General features: G+C 38.3%; 1 protein-coding gene and 2 long non-coding RNA genes across 18 annotated transcripts in view; 1 reads left to right on the forward strand and 2 right to left on the reverse strand.

The window, feature by feature from the left end:
* Positions 1-1,035: 1,035 nt before the first annotated feature.
* Positions 1,036-15,900, forward strand: LOC113997303. Of its 2 annotated transcripts, XR_005565421.1 has the most exons (9): positions 1,036-1,081; positions 1,627-1,672; positions 2,969-3,097; positions 3,192-3,230; positions 4,133-4,253; positions 6,487-6,582; positions 7,007-8,596; positions 10,446-10,622; positions 15,799-15,900. It is a non-coding gene; the product is annotated as an uncharacterized LOC113997303 (long non-coding RNA). The 2 variants fall into 2 exon arrangements; XR_005565422.1 differs by lacking the exons at positions 10,446-10,622; positions 15,799-15,900 and having other exon boundaries at positions 1,050-1,086; positions 7,007-7,461.
* The window catches only part of SUPT20H (SPT20 homolog, SAGA complex component), a 34,742-nt gene continuing 23,589 nt past the window's right edge, over positions 6,971-18,123 (reverse strand). For 4 of the 15 annotated variants that reach the window (XM_039386218.1, XM_039386217.1, XM_039386216.1 and 1 more), the window contains exons 18-24: positions 17,942-18,100; positions 15,908-16,220; positions 14,772-14,926; positions 12,518-12,573; positions 9,177-9,282; positions 8,505-8,629; positions 6,971-7,663 (exon numbers count right to left, since the gene is read on the reverse strand). In XM_039386218.1, coding sequence (XP_039242152.1) covers positions 7,526-7,663; positions 8,505-8,629; positions 9,177-9,282; positions 12,518-12,573; positions 14,772-14,926; positions 15,908-16,220; positions 17,942-18,100 — 1,052 coding nt within the window. In that variant the 3' untranslated portion in view covers positions 6,971-7,525. Of the gene's footprint in view, positions 7,664-8,481; positions 8,995-9,176; positions 9,283-10,994; positions 11,115-12,517; positions 14,927-15,907; positions 16,221-17,941; positions 18,101-18,123 lie in introns of those variants that run through there. The other 11 variants (XM_039386220.1, XM_039386219.1, XM_027739032.2 and 8 more) reach the window with 10 other exon arrangements.
* On the reverse strand, positions 11,224-12,509 carry LOC113997301. The gene is made up of 2 exons (XR_003544061.2): positions 11,396-12,509; positions 11,224-11,302 (listed from the first exon to the last, which is right to left on the reverse strand). It is a non-coding gene; the product is annotated as an uncharacterized LOC113997301 (long non-coding RNA).

The raw sequence follows: 18,123 nt of genomic DNA on the forward strand, positions 1-18,123 counted from the left end.
CCCGCCCGCCCCGCTCCGGGGGTCGCGGTAGAGCCGCCTGGGTCCCGCGGCGCCGCCGGCCCCCCCTGTGCTACTGCGCGCGCGAGGGGAGCGGGCTCGGCGCGGCCCCCGGGATGGGGTCGGTGCTGAGGGGGCTGCGGGGCCCCGACGTGTGCGGGGGGCTGCTGAGCGAGCAGGGCACCCCCTTTCTTGCCGGGAAAGTGCCCGACAAAGCGCGGAACTCGGTGTGGCCCGGAGCTACCTGGTGTCACAGAATTACAGAGTATCCCGAGTTGGATCCACAAGGACCACCGAGTCCAAGTCCTGGACCTGCGCAGGACACCCAAGTCACACCACATGTGACGTCTCACATCTGAGAGCGTTGTCCAAATCTTCTTGGACTCTCTCAGGCTTGATGCTGTGACCACTTCCCCGGGGGAGCCTCTTCCGGCACCCATCCACCCACTGGGTGAAGAACCTTTTCCTGATATCCACCCTAAACCTCCCCTGACACAGCTGATAGAATTACAAGGAAGTTAAAACTGTAGGGAATTCAGTGGCTTCCCATTTATAACTACTAGTTTTAGAATAGTAAAATGGTTTGGGTCAGAGGGGATCTTCAAAGATCATCCGATTCCAACCTCCCTGCCGTTGGCAGAACACCTTCCACTAGAGCAGATTACTCAGAGCCTCATCCAACCTGGCCTTGATGGAGGGATGGAGCGCTGGCACAGGTTGGCCAGAGAAGTTGTGGAGTTTCCTTCCTTGGAGATAATCAAAAGCCATCTGGGTGCAGTTCTGGGCAACCAGCTCTAGGTGGCCCTCCTTCAGTAGGGGTGTTGGACCAGATGAGGTCCAGCTGTCTCAGCCTCAGCCATTCTATGTGATTGTCCCACTCTGGATTTGAGACGTTGCTTAGCCTCTGTTTAGTATAAAATGATGGGACGTTAACAGTTTGTGAAGGCAGATGTTAATAATGCTCTTTGAATGAAAAATAGATTTTATTGAACAGTACTTTTTCTCTTCAGGTTCAATTACAACTGCAGATGGTTCTGCCCTGGTGAAGTTAGGAAGTACCACGTTGATTTGTGGAGTGAAAGCAGTATGGTTGGCTTTTATTTTAATTTATCTGTTAGCTTAATCTGTGCATTGGTGCTTAGAATGAATCGCCCACAGAGTTACAATAATGTGCCAGTCAGACACAATTACAGTTTTTTACCTGAGTTACTTTCAGACATGAAACTTAATATAGGAATTTAATTACCTAATCCTACCTGTATAGTCTGAGGACATGTATTTTTATGGTGCCCATCATGTAGGGGGAAAGATGTATACAAATACAAACTCTTTGTTATTTCTAGATAAAAGATATATAATTGAGAAGTTACTGAATATGGATCAATAAGTGCACTGGGGATTAGATGGCTGAACTGTTACATGCTTTGTAGCCTCAACTTTACTGCTGGCCCTCCATGAACTATGAGCCAAGTCACTGCATGCCCCTGTACTGAATTTTTCCATAGAAAATTTACAGACAAGGACTGATTAAAAATGGCTTTTGTAAATATCATTGTAATGATAACTGGTAAGAAAATGGCTATTTATGTATAGAATAGCTGGAAAATCTCGTCTTTTTTGTTTCTTCAGGAACTTGCTGCACCTGCAGCAGATTCTGCTAATAAGGGATATATTGGTGAGTGTTTCAGCATGGATCTTGCTCACGTCTTGTACTGCTTCAACTAAGACGCTGTAATGACAGATTGTGTTGTGAAGATTTCTTAAGAGAATGGATTTGGTAAAATAAATATTTTCAAATTGACATCTAGGCAGTGGTACTTCAAAAATTTTAGAATTCCCTCTGCTCTGCTTGTGAGTTTTCCATGTAAAAGTTCTCTTTTATGGCTGATTCCAGGCCAGGTTGGAAACAGATCTGCAGCAGGGGCAAGTGTGTATATTAAGAGGGGGAAAGTAGTTAATCTATAAAAGATTGTGACATGAAAGGTTGTGCAAAGGCACGTTAACTCCAGTTTTGAAGTCCCAGTAGGCAAAAAATGTGACTCTTAAAAAAATAAACCCTGTTTATTTCTCAGAAAACTGTAAAAGTTGCGGGAGTACCTCCCTGCTCCTGTTTGGAGTTTCTTTGGAAATAAAATAGTTCTGTGGAACTGAGAGGTTAGACCAAATCCCTTTTTTGCAAGGCATCTCCAAAGTATGTTGTTTTCAGTGAGCTTGGGGTTTTTTCCCAAATGTTTATGCATGTTTTTAGAAAAGATACAAGGACTCCCTGAAACAACATCTCAGCCTTGGCCATATTGATCACCATAACTGGTCTACTCTGGCCTCCAATCGGGAGGCCTGGAGACACACCATCTATAATGCAGCTGTCTCCTTTGAGAACACACGCGGGATCACTCTCGAGGAGAAAAGGCAACGCAGAAAGAACCGTGTTCTGCAAAATATACCATCTAAAGAGTCTTTCTGCTGTGCCTTTTGCAATCGGTTATGTCTGTCTTGTATTGGCCTCATAAGTCACCAATGTGCCTGTAACAAATGTGGATAGAGCCTTCCCAAATCTTCGTTCGCGAAGCCCAGCCATGATGATGCATGTTTTGCTTCAAGTTTAAAGCCTCAGTTTTTAATGGATGATGAAAAACAGATAGCATACCAGTCAAGTCAGGCAGTGGGATGAAAATATTGCTGTTTCCTGATCTACTGAAGAGTGCCTAACACTTCAAGAAGAGTTTGTGTGGGGTTGTGATAGTCATAGCAGGATTATAAATAGAATATGGTAGTTAGGATTATATGTTTTTCCATGAAATATATATTTTCTATATACAGAGTACTACAAGTTCTTTAATATCAACTCATGCATAACTTTAGTTTTGAAGGGAGTAGGGAGGCTTGATTGAAAAATTTTTGGTCTTGCCTTGCATTTGAAGTACATAAAATGGTAAGAGTGACTGTTGTCATATCTGTTTTTGATATCCAGTTGCCTGCTTTTTTGATACCTAGTACCAAATGTAGAACTGCCATCCCTCTGTTCAGAGAGGTTTCGCTCCGGACCACCTGGTGAAGAGGCTCAAGCAGCGAGCCAGTTCATTGCAGATGTGATTGAAAAGTAAGAACCATCTTAGTGCATTTAAAACACAGACAACTCTGCAACACAGTTTTCTGTTTCCTGGCTTATTCTCTGATCTTATTTTGGTTCGCAGATGATAGTGAAAGAAGATCTGTCTATTGCAAATGGCAAGGTAAGTTGTATATAGAAGTGAAGAGGGGGATACTAACAAGATCTCAGTAATGAGATGTAAAAGAAGGTATCTGGGGTTATAGGTTGTTCTGTTGTTTTGCTTTTCAGTCTTCATAGCTTGGTTTACATCTGAAGTGTAAAAATTGCAAGATAGAAATCAGTATCTGTATTCAATGTGGCCAGAATTTTCTTGCATATTGCACCATTTGCTTAGCTGCTGTGATATCTCACATGTGCAAACCTTTTATGATAGCTTGCTTGGGTGTTATACTGTGATATCATATGTCTGGACTATGATGGAAACCTTTTGGATGCCAGTGTCTTTGCTTTGTTAGCAGCATTAAAAAATGGTAAGTCTTCCTTAGAGCAAGAAACATGTTCTAATTATTGTTGCTTGGAGAAATGCGTTAGTTTTGAACCATGATTAATAGGTAACTGGTTCACAGTCTGTTAGGACTGTTTGTTTCCTGTCATTTGAATGCTAAATTACTAAAACACAAAGTGGAAATGATGGTATGGGTGCCATAGGTGTGTAACACCTGGAGAGACTATATTCCTGGTTTTTATATGTCCAGTAGGCTTTTTGGGGAAAAAGTACTTTTTGTTAAATATGACTCCAAACTATTTTAATTGCATGGCATTTTGGAAGTAGAAAATGCTTCTGTGCAAGGAGAAATGCTTCTGTTACTTTGAGGAGAAAAATCAAATACTTCCTTGAACAGGTAGTCCTAAGCTAAATACTTTGCTTGAAATCAAGAGTACCATTAACATAGCCAAAACTCTGATTGATTTTTGGTGGGTTAAAAGAACAGCTTAAATATTACAGTAGTCTTGGACATCTTTAGGCCTGCTAAACCTAGCAATGTTTAATATTAGACCACTGTAATTTTTTTATCTCTTCAGTACAACTGCCATCGGTTATTATAAATGAAGAAACTGGTTTATCAGAAGTGAATTTAAAACAGAAGACTCCTTTGATTATCAGAAAGCATCCAGTTGCCTCATCATTTGGTGTATTTGATGAGTAAGTTCATAACTGTTCTGTACTTACGGAAACAACTGTGTCTGTAAAAGTTTGAGTGAAAGACAGAGGATGCTACCAGTGATGCTTCTGCACTTCTAGTGATGAGTGTGCAGCCTCAGGCAGTGCTGTTTAACTCATCTTAAATCCAGGCCTCTCTTGTTGAACTGACCTGTAGTTCTGTGATATGAATGAGTATGCAGAACAAAACATATATAGCTTCTTCCTGTTGCTTGAAGCAGAACTGTTCCCCAACCTAAAAGATATGCTTAAAAGTACGGGGTAGGTATTGTTTTAGGTTTTTGTAGTATCCGTGAAATGAAACAATGTTACCAATGCAATTAGTGTTTTAGAAGCCTATGTAAATAACTGATATAAAAGATGGTAGTTTTTGAACAGCTTATACTAATGATGTAGTCAACAGAGCAAGTAAGAAGTAACAGTCCAGTTAGAACATAACCTCTGGATAACTGAAAATATAATTACCCAAGATGAAGTATGACCAGCATTCTTAAGTCATTGTTCATATAGGAAAATAATCAAATTATGAGATTTCAAAATAATCACATCTGATAATTTACTCCTCACCTGAAATTGTTTACTGGCTCTTCATTAGTCCAAGTATGTTAAGGATATTTTCTGCTGCTGTTTAGAAGAAATGCAGTCATTTCTGGTGGCATCCATTTGAAAGCAGAAAATGACAAGGACAGTGCTCACTGCACTATGTAAGATTTAGCTCTATTTAGAGATATCCGTGATTTATGGCACATTAATCTGTATTCACAGAAGTGATTAGCAGGGCCTTTCACTCAAATAAGAGAGAGGGTAGGGAAAGCAATTAACTCAAATGTTGACCAAGTGATTACCAAAATGAACCAGAACACCATTTTATCAGTACTTTAGAGTGCCTGTGTTAATTGCTTTAATACCAGTTCTGATGGGTCTGAAGTTTGATGTAGACTGAAAGTGAGAGAGGTTGGGTAACATACCAGACAGACACACAAATCACACTTACTTACAAACAGATGAAAAAATTGCCTTTGTAAGAAAGCTTTCCATGCATGTCTCGGGCTTTGTTTCCTTCACCAAAATCAACTGTTGCATCAAACAAGCTACTTAAGTCTCCCTTGAGCTCCTAAAACTAAATATCGAGGGGGTGTGTGCCTATGTTGTGTGGTTTGTTTAATTCTCATTTATTAGTTCTACAGCTGTTGACACAGCCCTCTAAATAAAATGCTTTACATACTCTGGCATTCAGAGGCATTTTTATTCTGTATAAAAGCCCTCCTTAAATAAATAAAACTTGTAGGTTACTGGATAGTGCGGCCATGGGTGAGGAGCACTGGTGCAGAATGTGGTGCAGCTCCACAGCTGGCTCCTGGGGTGTTGACTTGTACATAAAAAATAAATGATGCATTGAACTCTTCACATCTCCCTGCATCACACAAAGGGCTGATGTGTCACAGTGCATGCGGTTAGACTTCAAAAAGCAGACTTATGTTTTTGTTACTACTGCTATTAAATGGCAATCTGAAATATTGGTGAGGTTTTAAAGTTCATCTTTAAGTTCAAGTTTTATTTGTTGAACAAAGTTGGCTTATAGTTAGATCCTCTTTTTTTTCCCATTGATTTTGCTCTATTTTTAACTTAAATGGCTCAAAAATAAGAGTATTTAATCTCTCAAAGATATGCATCATGTGATGTATGAAAAGTTTATTTTGGATGCCTTAAGGACAGTCAAACACCCTGTAAATCCATTTTTTTAACCATTCCCAGGCTGAGTGATATTAGAGTTCTCTGACAAGAAACTGAGAACTACTTTGGTGAACTTACCATTGGAAATGAGTTTTGCATTAAGGTGGAGATTAGTGCAGCCTACACCCCGTATCAGTCTTCGTGTAACTACAAAATAAGTGACTACATCCTTCAAATGGCAGTTTAGTGGCATTTTCCTGCAAGACACGGATGTCACAAATCTAGGAAACTTTAGGCATAAAGCTGCATTTTCAATAGACATATGCACTTGATTATGTAGAATTTCCCATATTTTTTGACTTTTTAATTTTTTTAAAATTGGTGCACTTTGCTAAGAAAACAGGTAAGCCTGGGCACTAAATCCAGCTGCAAGTATTTTGTAAGACTACAGTAAAAATTAATGTTACGTGTATTTTGCAATAATGTTAATGAAGGAATATGTACAAACATGTCTGCATGTGTTTTGCTTTCACGAGCACAGTACTCGTTGATCCAACTGCTGAAGAAGATTTAGCAACTGGAACAGTAACCATTGTCACTGATGAAGAAGGCAGATTATGTTCTGTCCATAAACCAGGTACTTTCAAACTTATTACAAAGAAACCTATGGAGATGATAATGTTTAGGTCAAGAAAAGACTATGTATCTGCTTTGTTTTGTAAGATTTGGGTGCTTTATAGTAATGGAGTGCCTGTTCAAGTACTCATTAAATTACTTGCTCTTGAAAATAGTTTTTAGGATGGTGGCATGACTGAAGTTCAAAAAGAAGTCACAGCTTGACCTACATACAGCAGAGGACAGATATTGAGCATGTCTCCTGTTACAGCTCTAGTTTGTTTCCGTTATGTTTGCCCGAGGCTAGAGCTGGGAAAGCTGCATGCTCCCTATGAAAGGTGTTGCTCATGAGAATTACTGTATTAATACTCTTATTTGGAAATCACATTTAGAGATACATAACTGAAGTATAAGTAGAAAATCAAATTGTTCCCTTTAATTTTTAGGTGGAAGTCTTCTTACAGGAGCCAAGCTTCAGGACTGTATCACCAGAGCAATTACAAGACACAAAGAAGTAAATAGGCTGATAGACAAAGTAATAAAAAGTATAATGCCCAAGTGAACAAAAGGAGAGAGCTTTTCAAAAATGGATTTGTAAAAATTGTATTTGTTACAGTGTTCACAAACCTTTTATACTAAATAAACAAATACCAACACTACCTTTACAAAGTTCATTTTTTCTAAAATGTTTTTCACCCTATGTACAGAGCTGTTGAGTGGTAAAAAATACAAGATAAAACATTCTGTTAAAAAATTGACTTAAGGAAACCAGATCCTGGCTGCTTTATAGATGAAATTTCTAGGTTCTGTAGGGCTGGCTTCCAAAATCAGTTCATTTTTTTAGTGTAATGTCAAAAGTTAATTTTCCCACCAGTAATAAAAACCACTGATTTAACTTTAAGCTTTCTCCTTATTAATCTGAAAAAAATCCCCTTTGAACCAATTTTTTGGGGAGGAGGCAAGTCTCATGATTTTGGAGGGGCTGGTGTGCCTCTTTTCCTTTTACTTTTTGAGTGGCTGCCTGAATGCTGTTGATGATGCAGGTGAGCTGCTTGTGCTGCTGCCGTTGCCATAGCCATTTGATGCTGCAAGAATCGCAACTGCTGCCATGAAGGAGGAGGAGAAAAAGCTTGTTAGTGTTGACTATAAAGCTTTCATGTCAGGAAGAATGAGAGGAAGGTGGGGGGGAGAGGGGAAGGCAGAAAAATGAGGAAGCACCAGGTTGACCAAAGGAATACACCATGTACTGGGGCAGTGGGTACAGTCAAGCAGCACCAGTGGCACAGAAACCTGCTGAGGGCACAGCTAACATTTTATATGTGTATGTGCCCAGCCTTGTTTCTTTGCCCTTTCTCTCCATGGCAGTAACTTCAGTAACTCAGCAACTTCTGTGAATATTTAGGTCACATAGTACATTTTTAACATATTACCTTCTCAGTGTATGCATCGTATGTATTTTCTGTATATATTACAAAGAGTGGACTGTGTGCTGAAAAAATATTAAAATATTTTCATAAAGCATCTGGATGACAGAATGGCAAAAGGAATGCTTCGTAGAGCTGTTGCTTCCACATGCTGATTGTAGCAGTGCTGCATTTGAACTTGCAGGTGCTTACATTCATGCCATTTTAAAATCTATTGGCATCTGGCAGAGCTGATTTAGATATGTGCCACAAGCACCCCTTGAATGTTTTCGTATCAGGAAGGTGGATGGCTTAAATGAATAAAAATAAATTCAGTGCTCCAAGCTGAGATAACCACAGATTATAAATCTTGCATGATGGTTTGCCAAATTCACGTTTGTTTTTTGTAATTTGTGAGACCATAGTGACATTAGTTAAAGAAGTCAAAAGGGCAAGATTTTTGATTTTGGAGCCAAGAATTGTATTTTTAGTTTTTTGGTTTGTTTGTTTTTTTAAACACAGAGTGAAGTTGCTGGATTACTTGTATCTGTTGCTGCTGCTGCTGCAAGGCTTGTTGTTGCTGTTGCAAGCCAGAAGAGAGCTGGAGTCTCTGCTGAGGAAGGCTTTGCCCAGGTCTGTTCATGGCAGAGCCAAGCTGAGACAACACTGAGAAAGGAGAACGGGAAAGCAGGCAGGTCAAAGAGGTCAGGTTGAGTTTGTCAGGGTTGGGGAAGGAAGACATAGGAATACAGTGTAACACAGGAATACAGGAAAGGGGGATCCATAGAATTAGTTTTAGAGTCAAACTGGAAACAGTGCAGAATAAGGTATACATGCTATACATACTCTGTTAGAACACAGTTAGATTATGAAGTGCTTGTGGAGGCACAAAGAGGTTTCTCACAGTGGATGTTAAGCACAGAGTTAAAGAATTATTCCTCAATGAAGTCTGGCATGGAAGTTCCCTGCATTTTCTTTTTGTATTAAGTGTAGCTTATTTTCATGTGATACAATCAATTGACTGCACTTAACTGCCGAATAAAATAGAGAAGCGCATGCGTTAAAAATCCAGTATTTCTTGTGTAATTCACATGCTGATAATCATTAAATTGTTCTGATCTAACACATGACTTCTTTAAGACCAAACTTCATTTCAGTGTGAATTTATCAATATACACATTTAACTACAAAAGGAGGCTCAGCAAGCACATACCTGTGGCTTGAGGTTGCATAAAATTCCCTACTCCAGTCAGGTTAATTACAGCAGCTTGTTGGGCAGATAATGCCTGATCTTGATTGGATGGACCTTGGTCAGACCCCTAGCAAAAATGAAAAGCTTGATCCTTATTACCAAACTTTGGTATCAATGAATAAGCAAACAAAGCCAGCGTGAAGGCAAACTTTTGAAGTGCCATTTAAAAACATTTAATGCTATGTCATCCAGTGCATGTAGATGTAGCAGTCACTACAAGTAGAACAGATGCTGATTGCCCCCAAACAGCTTTTTTTGGCAGAAATGGTACTGCACCTGTTACCCTGCAGAAGTCCCATGTAGTTGTCAACTTCCTTCCCTGCAGTCTAGCAGAGACTGCACTTTATGGTTGTAATCTTAGGACTATTTCCTATCCTACTCCCAGCCCCAGAGTGTTCAGGTGACCCTGAAACCATCCATGTGCAAAGGTCCTAATCAATCAAAGTGTGCAAAGCCCGACACTTTACTTTCCCATGCTCATATTGTGCCACACACACCTTAATTTCATAAAAAATACAAATCCTGCTTTTAAAATTATATTTTCAGAACAGAGTAGTTCTCAAGTAATCACTCAAATGGAGTAAGTGGAGTCTGACAGTATCTCCTGAAGTCAAAGGGTGCTGAATAATGACCTCTTCTAGAACTTAAATTATGCATTGATTTATAACATAGGGAAATAAAGCATTATATTCACAATCCAAGCAAGCTGCATGGCCTATCAGTCAGATAGAGAGCTGGTGCATTCCAGGATTTGTGATGCTTCTTTAGCATAACCATATGATATAATGCCACTAAGATCTAAATAAAACAGACCAAAAGATTGCACATTAAGAAGACATCATCACCTCAGTGATGACTAAGACTTATAGAATCATAGAACCACCATGTGAGGAAAACCCTAAGAATGACATGAGAATACATATATTCTGTTGGTAGCCAAGAAAATTGTTGGTCTTTTTGGGCTTAGTTTGTTTCCACTAAGCACTATACACCATAAAACATCTGAGACAGGCATCTTGTTTATGAACAGTCTACAGGAACACAAGTGAAATTATTATGACAAACTTCAGTATCCAGTAGAGACTATTTGGTAAGCAGAAGTCTTGCATGTCTGGGAAGACGAACACAAAAGCAGAGCAGCTAGTTTTCCCAAACTGCTGCATCAGTGTTGGTAAAGATTTTTTAGTGCAGGTAGAACTAACCACTCAAAATTTGTCATTTTGATAACAGGTCTCGAGAACAAGACTTTAGACGTTTTCAATGCTTAAAGCCTTTAACACCAATTACAAGCAGCAGTAGAGCAAATGCCTTAAGATTACAGCATTAAAGCCAACTGATACTTCCTTTGGTGCAAAGAAAATTCTGTTGAACTACAGCAGTGAGGATTGTAAGCCAACTCACAGCAGTGTAAGTAGGAAGTTTTAGTTAACTCTGCAAAAATCCTGACAGCGTTTTTTTCTCTGTTCACCTGATGTATCTGCTAGTTATGACAAACATTAACACTAAGCTGATTTTACACCACTCATACAGTAGGCTGGCTCTCTTCATGATAAGAGTTAGACAATGCTCAGCCAGTTGTTTCGTTACAGCTCTTCTATATAGAATACAAATAAAGGAGTATAACCCAGCTAGCAACAGAGCCACTGCAGTCTTTGCTGTTTGAGAAGATTTAGGAGGAAGACTTTCCTCCCCCTCTGCTACAGATCTGTTGGGTAAAGGCTCATTTACTTGTGAAGATGGGGAGAATAGGAGAAACAGTTTCATCCATGCACCCCAGACTGAGGGAGGTTCTCCCTGTTGCTGAGGACTACAGGTTGTGGGCTGCTGAGATTGTTGCTGTGGAGAAAACTGTGATAGCTGCTGCTGGAGTGGGTTAAAAATAAGTGAACCACCTGTAAGCTGCTGAAGATTAAAAACAAAAGGCATAATTCAAACTGCTGCGTTTCCCACTGTTCTAGGATGAACATAATATTGATAATTACATACTCCCTAGAGGTTTGTTTTTTTGTTGTTTTTTAATTCCTTTAAAATCAATAAGTTTACAATTGCTGCTGTTTGTGAAAAAGTCTTATGTTCTGAAAACAAACCTGTTTGTTTTTTTTTGTTTTTTAATTCCTTTAAAATCAATAAGTTTACAATTGCTGCTGTTTGTGAAAAAGTCTTATGTTCTGAAAACAAACCTGTGTGCAATTATAGTGAGATATGTCCACAGAAAAATATATTTTAATTATTCTATTTAAAACAGTATTGCACTGATACTGAAAATGTAAATGTTAGCCTTCAAAAGCCCTGCATATTGTTTCCACTTTCAGAACATTCCACTGGATTTTAATAGATAGTGAGATGGCCTTGATTCCCTTACCCCAGCTTTAATTGCACTGATTTCAGCCAAATATTCTTGGTGTATATGGGTGGCAGAGCTAGCTTGAAAGGATGTACTTCAATGTGGAATCACACAGATACAAGCATTTAGATCTATAGAAGAGCTCTACTCTGGCATAATTGCCTCCTGTGCCTCCCTCTTCCACGTTTCTGGAGTATGTTACAGGAGTGGGAGAAGGAAGTGGCAAAGCTACAGCTGTTCTTTCACTGGTAATAATTTTTTGAAGCATGGTGCAACACACATGGAACACCATAGCTGCAATTCTGCACCTGTAACTGGCAGCTGACTTCAAGATCCGGGAACGCCAGCCAGTTCTACAAACAGTCCCTGTTCTGCTTTTAAATGCAACTCTGACATAATAAGCAATATTCTGCTCATGTTTATATTTGTATGTATGCTTAGTGGAAAGAAAGCATTTACAGACATTCTAAACTCCCTATCCCACAGGAGCTTCTATTTCCATTACCAGAAGCTTTTTAAACCTATTACTGTACTTACCTGGGCATGCTGAGCTCAGCTTTTAGGCATTCTATGTGTAACCCCAGAGTGATTCTACTGTACTGTTTTGTACAGTATAATCATAATTTAAGTATAGAGAATGATTTGCAATAAGAGCTTAGGCAAATCCTGAAAATAGAACATCGTATTTTAGCATTAATCTTTTGAATCCAAATGTCAGCATTTTTAGATCGTTACTGAAAATTAACTGCTTTGTTCTGAGCTAGGAATATAATTTCCACCTGGTATCTATGGATGTAGCTTTTTCACTTATTCTAAGCATTTTAAATAAGCAATTTAAATTTACAGTAAATGGTCTGACCAACTGGCTCCAAAGATCTGTGTGGGGCAGTGCAGTAAACAGGTCTCTATAGAAAAATAAGAAATTATCATTCTTATTGTGTCCAAGTATATCAATTACCTGTAGAAGATTTAAGGGCCGAAGATTTGATGTATTTTTCAAACCAAAGGGGCTGCCTGTTAAAGAGAACATCTTTTCATTAGTAGGGAGGCTTTACTCAGTTATATTTGTGAATTGCAATATACCTTTCCACTGGGACTATTTCTAAACATTTAGAAGTTGGAAAACTGGCAAGTGTAAATTTTATACTTAATACAATGCTGCATTTTCCATAATGTAAAATTCATAGTTATTCAGACTCAAAGTACAAGAGAGCTATATTGCTACTAAACACTGCACCTTGTAACCTATAACTTGCTAATGCATTTACACAAAGGTGAATGGAGAACCCTAGCAGTTACTCTTCAGTGATTCTTATTCTGCCTTTAAAAACTTTTACTGTTTGTGCAGTAAATGTAAAAAACTCCATGGTCTCAATGAAGTAAGACACTCTCAGTTTATCAATCTTTAACAGAAAACAATCCCACACAAAATCTGAGCAGCTCTCCAGTAAGCCAGCAGCTATCAAGCAGAACCCCTGGAGGTCTCACACAGACCCATCTCAGTTCACTACTCCCATCTGTTGTGTGGGCGACAGCACAGCATGGAAAAATCTGTGACACCAAAGTGGTAAAGGCTGGTAGTGCTTGAAAGGGCAGAGTTAGACTAAAAGTGATCCTAGTGAATTGAACAAATGGTCCAAAATTCAATAACACTGAATTTAAAAAAGACAAATGAACAAGTACAAACTTGTAACTAGCTTTGTGTCTACACAGCAAGAAAGGACATGAGAAGTTACAGTAAGTCACAAACATATCCAAATCATCCATATCACAAACTACAGAGCACACAAAAGAAAAGAACCTCTTCAGAGAGTTTACATTTATAAAATTCACTGTCACAAGATGCTGTAGGTTCCAGAAATATAAATGGGTTCAGAAACCAATTAGATAAATCCACAGACTAGAAATCTAGCATGGGATATTAAGCACAAAGATCCATGTGGATATTCTTCAGCTTAGAAAGTCTCAAAGCTGTAGATTGCCAGAAGAGGTACAGTTGTAGAGAAGGGATGTTTTACTTCACACTTTTGCCTCATCTTAAACTCTTTCCTCAGTATCCTCTAATGGCAACTGTCAGAGACAGAATATAAACTGGATGGATTTTTGGCCTAAACCAGTAAAGTCATTCTTATGTTAATGTAATGCTGTTGCAAAAAAATACAGATAAAAAACAGGCAGACCTCATTTGGGGAAATGTTAACAGGAATGTTGTAAAAGAGATGAGATGCATTTATTCTGCTGTGCTCCACAGTGGTAAATCAGCCAAGCTCAGGCTTGTGTCCAGTTTTGGTTATCACATTTTAAGAAGGATGTAAGCAAATTGGACAGTCTAGAAGAGAGTGACAGGATTATGAAAGGTTTGAAAAATACGACCTATCAGAAAGAGAAGACAAATGTGGGACATGACAGCATGTTTGATATTTAGAAGGTAAAGAGAAAGGGTGAACGATCATTTTACATGCCTGAAAGGTATAGGAGAAAAAAAATAATTTGCAATTAAGGAGATGCACTGTAATTAAAAGGAAACAATTTACACGGATAATAAACTACTCCAAACAGCTACTGAGGAAGACTGGAATCTTCTTTAGTGAAGGTAAAGACAATTTAGATAAACATTGGTTCCACATGGTTTAGACAGATATGACCGTCTTAGCATAAGGGATGGATATCTTGAAGTCTCCTATCATTCTCATTCTGTAATCATACATTAGGGTTTTTTTCTTTATTATATGTTCAGAAAAAATAAACTTAGAATTAAAATTGGGCTTTTAATATTTATACAGTCACATTTGAAGGCAATAAGGAATTATTTAATTGTTGTACTAGAAGAAAGTAGTACCAGGGACAGAATAAAATGCCTCACACATTTAAAAAGTGAGGCCTCTTTCTAGGTTCAGTCATGTCCTTTTTCTGGCAGTCATCATTATCAAAGTTGCATTTGAATTTGGAGTTTCTCTCAAATTTCCTACTGAGCATACCGAACAATCCGGGTTTCGAGTGTGTATCCCCCAGTCTAGCTCACCAAAAATCAACTTCAAATAATCTCCAACACAGTCTATACTTTGAATGCAAAAACACATACGTTATTCCTGAGCTCCAGCCATCAAATCCACAGTCTATTCCCACAATGGTCACTTTTGTCCATCTTTCTCACAAAACGTTCCCACATTGTCCCTGTCTGAAGGGTGGCTTTTCAACTGAGTCACACTGACCTGCTTGAGAGGCAGACTGCATTGCAGCGGGCAGCGCACTTGGTACCAGACCTCCTGATGGTAAAATGCCACTCAGATTTATACCCGCAGGGGCAATGGCACCAGTGTTGCACCCCAGCATAGGGTTTGAACCACTCATCAGTGACTGTGCTCCACTGCAGAAGAGGAAAGACAACACATGAAACCCAAGTGGCACGAGTGAATCTGAGTAACTACATTTTTTCCCTCTGTCTCATGGCAAGTAAATCAATTGTTTGTTGTGAATGGGATTATGGATAAAGCATCAATGCAGTTTAAAAAAAAATTGTTTTGCCTAGAGCATAACATATTCTCAGCATATACAGGTTTTTTAATTCTATGGTATCAGCTAAAGAAAGTAAACCACAAGCGGTTCTTTTATTCTAGAAATACTAAAAGATCAACAGTCTTCAAAATGGTTGTACTACCATAAAAGGAACAGGTCTGCATTTTCTTTTTGCCCTATAGAAAATATCCCCAATTTATCAACAGTGATCAACTGCTAAACACCTTAGATGAATAATTCAAGTGTCTGATACTTGCACTGGCGTACACTATGTGTCTTACACTGACTATCTTAATTGCAGAATTTCATTTAGTCTAAAAAGCAGTTCATGTTATACCACACAAAATATTCTTGACAGCATTTATTATTTTCTTTAAACCACAAAGTGAGTTTTAAGGCCTGAAGAACGTTTAACCTCAATGTTTGTTTAAATTGATCAAAACAAATCTGTTTCCATTTTTCATTTAAATTGGTCTGCATATGGTATTCTACCTCCTCTCTGATTAATAAAAGCTTTCAAAACCTCTGAGCAAAACCTCAGAAATCAACCGAGATTAAGCCTTAAGAAATATGACTCCAAAAAGATTAACATAATAAATGTCTTTCTTAATAGATCTTTTCAATATTCCAATAGTAAGTGCCTTCTATTTGAGAAATAAAAATAGTTTCTAGTGGCTCTTCACTTTATAATTAAAAAAAGTGAGTGAACTTCTTGTATTGCAGATCCTGAAATATATCTACCCTAATGGATGGTGGACAGTCCTGGACTACTCTCCCCCTCCCACCAACTAACCCACGGCAAATTAAGAAACCATCATAATAAAAGACTTACCACACAGAGCCCACTACATTGATGAAGTTAAGTCCTGCAGGGTTTGCCATGACCTGGGTGGAGGCTGTTCCTGTAGTAATGGATGTTACCATGGTGGAAAGAGGAATGGTCATTACAGGCAGTGCCTGGCTCAGAGACATTTGCTGCTGAGCAAACGGGGTTAACAAAGTGGGCTGAGGGGTGAAGCCTGAATCTTGGGGAGTAGGGGTGGCAGAAGGGGTAATAGGAGTTGAGCTCTGAGCATCAGGAGGGTGTGGGGTCGATGAAGGGGTGTTGGTTGGAGTAGGAGTAGATGGTTTAGGAGTTCCAGACCCTGCTCATTGAGAAAAATAAAAAGTGCTAGTTTGTTATAAAAGGCCAATCCTTTTTGTATAATATGGTTAACGGAATACTTAGCAGTGACAATTTGTTCTGTTTTTTAGACTGCAAGTGTTCTACACGGCACGAGTGTTGCATCACGCACTCATTGTTAAGGATGCAGTATAATCACAAAGAAAACCCGTTCTCCATGCTTCATTCCTTATGGCATACACTGATTTGTATCCTCCTTTAAGGCTTCCATAATTTATCGTACATTAAGTCATAACTCCATTCAGGAATACTTACAAGTTCTTAGTGCCACTTTAACCTAATTAATGTTTTTGTCCTAGACTGTTAAATAAATACTATATATGCACTGTCTGCACAATAGCATAGTGTTAAAAACATATGGAAAATGACAGAGCCAACAAAGAACATGTACTATTTCCATCATCATGGGGCTGATCTAAATTTCATCAGATAGTTAAACTGCCATTTGCCAAATATGGACCAACTAAAAAGCAATTATTTAAGAACCAGAGGATAATACTGCATCTTTAAAAGCTACTGTGTAATTCCTTCTGCTTGAATGTAGCATGTACAGCTGTATTTCTTGTGGATGCAGTAGCCAAAGTTTATCATTAGAAAAACATAACCCCCCAAAAGCTTGAGCTGGTTTTTTTTGTTTTCTTTTTTTTTTTTAAGCTTTCATGTCCTGCAGAAAGAAAGGAAATAAATGTGAATGGTGACCAGAGCCTTAACGTAACAACTGTGTGCAGCAGATTTACGCAATTCATAGCACTAACATAAAACCAGAGTCAATATATTAGAAGAAAACTTTTTATAAGTTTTCTTTTTTTTTTCTTTGTGCAAAACAAAAAGTTACACCTTTTGAGCTACCCAGTTTTAAAATTATTTAATGCAAAAAGCATATTATAATACTGTGCAGGATACTGAAATGTGCAGTGTACAATTATTCGTAAGAAAACTGAGAAACTGCAGATATGGTTTCCTCTTTGTATAAATCTGTTCATGAAATGGCTCAAGACGCATACGTATTTTAAAATTTTTTTATGATCTATAGCTATGATTACAATGAACCTGACAATGTTAATGAAAATACTTAAACTGGGACATCACTTTTGATTGAAATTTGCATTTTAACACCTCAGGATATGGTGCTATTATCATCAGCATCACCACCACACTTGTAATCAGCAATGATTTGTAAAACAGTGTAGGAGTGTTTTTAAAAAATCATCTTATCGTTTATTGTATTATCACCTTGGGACTGATCAGATTATATACATACATAGATACACAACTGCACCAGCTCCTATAACATTTAATAAACTAGATGCTTAAATTATGTAAAGGCAAACTGATCTAACATACTGCTTTTACATTGGAGGAAAAAAATCTACACTTTGGAATTTTATCTCATCACATCATCTACCAGCCTTTCATATATGAGGAGATCACACTAATTGCATAAAATGTATTAAAACGTATACACAGAGGGTGCATACATATATATATACAGAAAACAAACACAGTTACAATAAACAGAAATTACATACAGTGAACAAGAGACCTGCCTAAAGCTGCACAACTTATACAATTTAGGGTACACTGTACACTTAAGTTTCATCATTCCACAGGTTAAGAAGTTTATCTCAGGAAGCATTTATACAAAAGCCTAAGATTTAATGGAGAATTTAGGTCGTGACTCACTTTGTGAAGAGCTCGCAGGAGACATGGCAGCTGGAGAGAGCATGTTAACTTGATTAAGATCCATAGATTGTTTCCGAGAAAGACCAGGAGGCTTAGAAGGAGGAGGAGGAGTTGGGGATTTTAGATGGCCACTTGACTGTTGTGAACTAAAAATATTACCTGAAAAAGCATAATTAAAACAT

The sequence above is a fragment of the Pipra filicauda genome, unplaced genomic scaffold (genome assembly GCF_003945595.2).
Source record: "Pipra filicauda isolate LSUMZ 115617 unplaced genomic scaffold, ASM394559v2 scaffold473_size681673_pilon, whole genome shotgun sequence".
NCBI classification, from domain to species: domain Eukaryota; kingdom Metazoa; phylum Chordata; class Aves; order Passeriformes; family Pipridae; genus Pipra; species Pipra filicauda.